The sequence below is a fragment of the Miscanthus floridulus genome, unplaced genomic scaffold, assembly GCF_019320115.1.
Source record: "Miscanthus floridulus cultivar M001 unplaced genomic scaffold, ASM1932011v1 fs_13_1_2, whole genome shotgun sequence".
NCBI lineage: Eukaryota > Viridiplantae > Streptophyta > Magnoliopsida > Poales > Poaceae > Miscanthus > Miscanthus floridulus.
Genome location: NW_027096258.1, coordinates 27,841 through 32,583, shown reverse-complemented (window position 1 = coordinate 32,583; position 4,743 = coordinate 27,841). Strand labels below are relative to the sequence as shown.

The window sequence follows — 4,743 nt, the reverse complement described above, 5'->3', positions numbered from 1 at the left end:
ATCAGTAAAGTCAATAACGTTGATTGTATATTCGGATTGGCCAATCGCGAATCATCGGTCGATCGATTCCATTCGGCTTCTCTGGTGGGCCAACCCTGGCGGACCGGCACGGTGGCTCGTCCGGCTGACAGGCCGGCCTGCCCGCGCTCGTGCGGCCTGTCGTCCACGCCCAGTGGGCCCAGGACTGCTTAAGTGCGCACGTGTACCCTCTGGCGCCCAACCACGTAATGAGAAGCAGTCTGGCCTTCTGGGCGCTTCTGTGCTCCGGTGCCCATCTCCGACAAGACGAACGCGACACATCCGTCCGCATCCGCGCTGGAAAAAGAAGAAGAAAAGATGTGCACCGGCAACAAAGTCGAACAACTACAATCATCGTGAGGCTATAAAATAGCGACGGTGTTGATCCACCAAGGCAGGAGCAGCGGTCAGACGTCAGAGTCCGATCCGAGACAAAAAGAAGCACAAGTGGAGTGATAGGAGCAATGGCGGGTGGTGGTGGTGGTTCGTCGCCGGCAAGGCTAGCACTGCTGGTGGTGGCAGCGGTGGCGGCGGTCGTGGCTTGCGTCGCCGGCGCCGTGGCGGGGGGCAAGGTGGTGCAAGTGGAGGAGGCGCACCGGCGGAGCATGCTGGCCAATGGCCTCGGCTCGGCCCCTCCCATGGGGTAGGGTAACATTCTTTTGGGGTTTTTTCCTTGCGTGATGAGATCTTGCAAGTGTCTGGCTGCGCGGGCGTGTGTGTTGGTCTGATTTCTGACCGACCGCAGGTGGAACAGCTGGAACCACTTCCAGTGCGACGGCAACGGCGAGGTGGTCATCAGGGAGACCGGTACGTCTTCTGTTCTTCAGTTTCGTTCTAGCTGTCGAGCTTGCTTGCTGAATAAAGCAGCTGATGATGGGCTTGCTCTCTTATCTGTTTCTTTCTTTCTCGGTTGCCGCCCATGCCTTGATGGTCCTCAGCGGACGCACTCGTGTCCACCGGCCTCGCCGCTCTCGGCTACAGATACGTCATCGTCGGTGCGCCAGCTCACTCGCTCTAGCCTCTCGGTTTATTCTTGATTACCTTTTCTTTCGGAAGGATAAAAAATAATTCTTAATTGAACTGGTTTATTTTACGTGTTATTCCTCTTTCTCTATCAGATGATTGCTGGGCAGAGCCACAACGTGATGCTAAGGTACGTACAACCGATGCTTCAACTTCAAGTCTGAACTTAACTGAACTGAATAACAATTGGTGCTAAGCAGTGAGCACCTGCTCCGGCCATTGCAGGGCAATCTGGTGGCCAACACCAAGACGTTCCCGCACGGGATCAAGGCGCTGGCGGATTACGTCCACAGCAAGGGGCTCAAGCTCGGGATCTACTCCGACGCCGGGTGAGATTGGCAACCCAGCTTCTGCTTCTGCTTGCCCAGGCCATTCATTAACGAACCCGGGGGGAACGAACAGCTTGCTTGCCCCGGCAGGCCGGCACTTGTTTTTCACCACCAGTCCACCACCATCTCCGTCTGTAAGACTCTAACAAATTGCTCTGCAGGTTCCAGACCTGCGCCAAGGCCCAGCCCGGGTCCCTCGGGCACGAGGAGCAGGACGCCAAGACCTTCGCGGCATGGGTGAGTTAAAAGGCATTGTTTTTTTTCAAGGGAAGACGAAGATCATGTGTGATTTGCGACCTGTTCATTGGCTGTGTCCACGCACGCAGGGAGTGGATTACCTCAAGTACGACAACTGCAACAACGGCGACCTCAAGCCGCTGGAGAGGTCAGGCTCACGCATGCCCTTCCCTGAGCCCCTCCCTGTCCATCTCCAACGTGTGACTGTCTGAGGAAGGAACTGTAGGCAGCCGAGTAAATGTACCTGACACTGACAGGTTTTGTGGCACGTGAACAGGTACCCGGAGATGAGCAGAGCGCTGATGAAGGTGGGGTGGCCGATCTACTTCTCGCTCAGCGAATGGTACGGTAATCACTAATCAGACGTCTCTTGATCGCCATGCTCGGTTTCGTGACTCATGCGGCCTCTCGCCTTGCCGGGGATCGATCGCTAGGGGCGACATGCACCCGGCGAAGTGGGGGGCGGCCTACGGCAACAGCTGGAGGACCACCAACGACATCGCCGACACTTGGGACAGGTCACAACATCTCTGACTGACTTTAGTTAGTTTCTTGTCTGTCCAGTCCAGATTGTTTTGCCGTTGTCCTGTCCAGATTTGTTTGTTTGCTTCACTGAGAGGATACGATACCTGTTGTTACCGGCGTTCTTCCAGCATGATCGCCACGGCGGACCAGAACGAGGTGTGGTCGGAGTACGCTCGCCCCGGCGGCTGGAACGGTCTGTACATTACATCATCAGTTGCCGGATCCTAATTCCGACGAGGCGTTTCATGTTCATATACTAGATGGCCTCTCGCCTTGTAATTATATATACATACTCCGGTGGTTTTGCAGATCCGGACATGCTGGAGGTGGGCAACGGGGGCATGACGAACAGCGAGTACATCGTGCACTTCAGCCTCTGGGCGATCTCCAAGGTACGACTGCAGGCGCACATACCTGCTCTCTTTCTGCATCTTGGTACAGTACAGACAGAGCATTTGGGGCCAGTTAGAGATCTTGTCTGAACATGTCCGGGCCGTTCCAATGAGTGTGTGCAGGCGCCACTCCTCATCGGCTGCGACGTGAGGCACATGTCGCAGGAGACGTACGACATCCTGGCCAACAAGGAGGTGATCGCCGTCAACCAAGGTGAGCGCTTCGAGCGTGACCACTGACCAGCAGCATTCCCAGTTTCAGCGCCTGTGTTCAGTTGTTTACTGACGGCTGGCGATGGACTGTTTCCGTTCTGTTTGGGCATGCGGCGTCGCGACTGCGCGCAGATCCGCTGGGCGTGCAGGGGAAGAAGGTTCGGATGGAGGGCAGCAGCGAGATCTGGGCGGCGCCGCTCTCCGAGTACCGGACGGCGGTGGTGCTCCTGAACCGGCACGCCAAGGACGAGGTCACCATCACCGCGCACTGGGACGACATCGGCCTCCCCGCCGGCACGCCCGTCGAGGGCAGGGACCTGTGGCTGGTACGTAAAAGCGCTGAGCATACGCATTGGCGAATCGGTCAGCGAACCAGCGAGCCTTGACTGACACTGACTCGGGTGTCGTTGTCGTTGTTGTGTGTCGGACAGCACGAGACGCTGGACGCCACGTTCACGGACAAGATGAGCTTCGACGTCGCGCCGCACTCGTGCAGGATGTTCGTGCTCAAGCCCAGGATCCACATCCGGTGAACGACACTACACCACGCCGCATGCGGCAGGCGACACGGCGACGACATTACCACTGGTTGATACCATACCAAGCGATTCATTTGTACTGCAGGCTAATTGCAATGGCAGGTGTAAATCAGCTAACCTATGTAAACTTAGAAATTACCAATCAGGACCACTAGATGTTGATCCAGTGGTTCTAATTGGTAGTTTTCAAGTTTGCACAGGTTGATCAGTTTGCACATGATATGTTGATAATTGCAATTTGCATACACGTGGAATTATGGAATCAATCACCGAAGAATGTTTCTTGTTCCTTTTACCGTGCCGTGTGTGTGTTTTTCCTCTTGGGGTAAGATGCTCTCGACTCAACTGAGATACCGGGCCCTCATGGTGGCCTGTCGGCAGGCTCTAGCGAACCAATGGAGAGCAAAACGCGGCCCAGCCCAACTGGGAACCGAAATCCACCGCACTGGCCCAGACAGGTTTCTCATCCAAACCAAAAGGATTGCATCGCGCGTATTGGCGCGTGCACGGCTACGTGGCGGATCTAGCGGTGGGGTGGGCGGGGCTCAAGCCCCCCCCCCTACCGCCCGCCGGCTCGGACAATGGAGCCCCCTCTTAGCCCCTCCTTGATTTTTTAGGAAGAATGAAGAAGAAGGTAAGGGATGGAAGGTAGGAGAAGAAGAAAGAGCCCCTCCTAACCTCATGAGTTGGATCCGCCACATGTCGGTTTGGTGTCCCTACGCCCGACGCCCAGTTCAAATAATATTCTGAAATTCAGCGTGCTGCTGTCTGGATGTCCGCGCTTGCACTCCATCTTTCTCTGTGCACATGTATCCCGCGTCCGTCTACGCGGGATCTGCGGGATCCGCGCCGCCCGACTACACGTGGGGAGTTCGCGCTCGCGCCCCCTCTGCTTCTCACGCATGTGCATGCGGCTAGCAGCTACAACATGTGACTATAGCAGGTGGCTACGCCTGCATCTAAATGAGGAGGAAGGGGCGAGCCGGGCGGAGGAGGAGTAGTAGTAGGAGGAGGAGACACCGAGGCGACGGTGAGGCAAGAGAAAATTAAAGAAAGAGATGCAACGTCCGATCTACTTTTGAAACATCTGGATGCAACACTTACAACATACGTCTGAAGGCAGATGAAACACATGAAAAATGCATCTGAAACACTAGCTGTAACATCATATCTACTTTTGAAACATCAAGATGAAAACACTTGCAACATATGTACGAAACATGCGTATGAAACACTCGAAAAAAACACCTGAAAACACTTCATATGTGTAAAAACATATGCAACATCCGGATGAAGCACTTGCAAACGTACGTCTAGAAAACGAGATGAAACATTTGGAACATACACTTGAAACATACGTGTATAACCACTACAACACATGCAACATTCCGATCTACTTTTGCAACATCAAGATGAAACATCTGAAACACTACATACTCTTGCAACATGGGTTTTGCTTGGACGAAT

The 4,743-nt window shown here is 54.6% G+C and overlaps 1 protein-coding gene across 1 annotated transcript; it reads left to right on the top strand.

Moving 5' to 3' along the window:
* Nucleotides 1–340: 340 nt before the first annotated feature.
* LOC136530463 (alpha-galactosidase-like) lies at nt 341–3,413 on the top strand. The gene is made up of 14 exons (XM_066523196.1): nt 341–661; nt 764–825; nt 957–1,013; nt 1,137–1,171; nt 1,267–1,370; nt 1,532–1,607; nt 1,697–1,755; nt 1,885–1,950; nt 2,042–2,125; nt 2,261–2,325; nt 2,442–2,524; nt 2,648–2,738; nt 2,870–3,063; nt 3,169–3,413. The coding sequence occupies exons 1-14, from the start codon at nt 483–485 to the stop codon at nt 3,268–3,270; spliced, it is 1,257 nt and encodes a 418-aa protein (XP_066379293.1). The 5' UTR covers nt 341–482; the 3' UTR covers nt 3,271–3,413.
* Nucleotides 3,414–4,743: the final 1,330 nt, after the last annotated feature.

Bases quoted from the DNA above. Each gene is read 5' to 3' on its own strand.
- LOC136530463 (XM_066523196.1), top strand. From the start codon at position 483: ATGGCGGGTGGTGGTGGTGGTTCGTCGCCGGCAAGGCTAGCACTGCTG. The intron at 826-956 runs GTACGTCTTCTG...GATGGTCCTCAG, and splicing joins GGTGGTCATCAGGGAGACCG to CGGACGCACTCGTGTCCACC. The intron at 2,739-2,869 runs GTGAGCGCTTCG...GACTGCGCGCAG, and splicing joins GGTGATCGCCGTCAACCAAG to ATCCGCTGGGCGTGCAGGGG.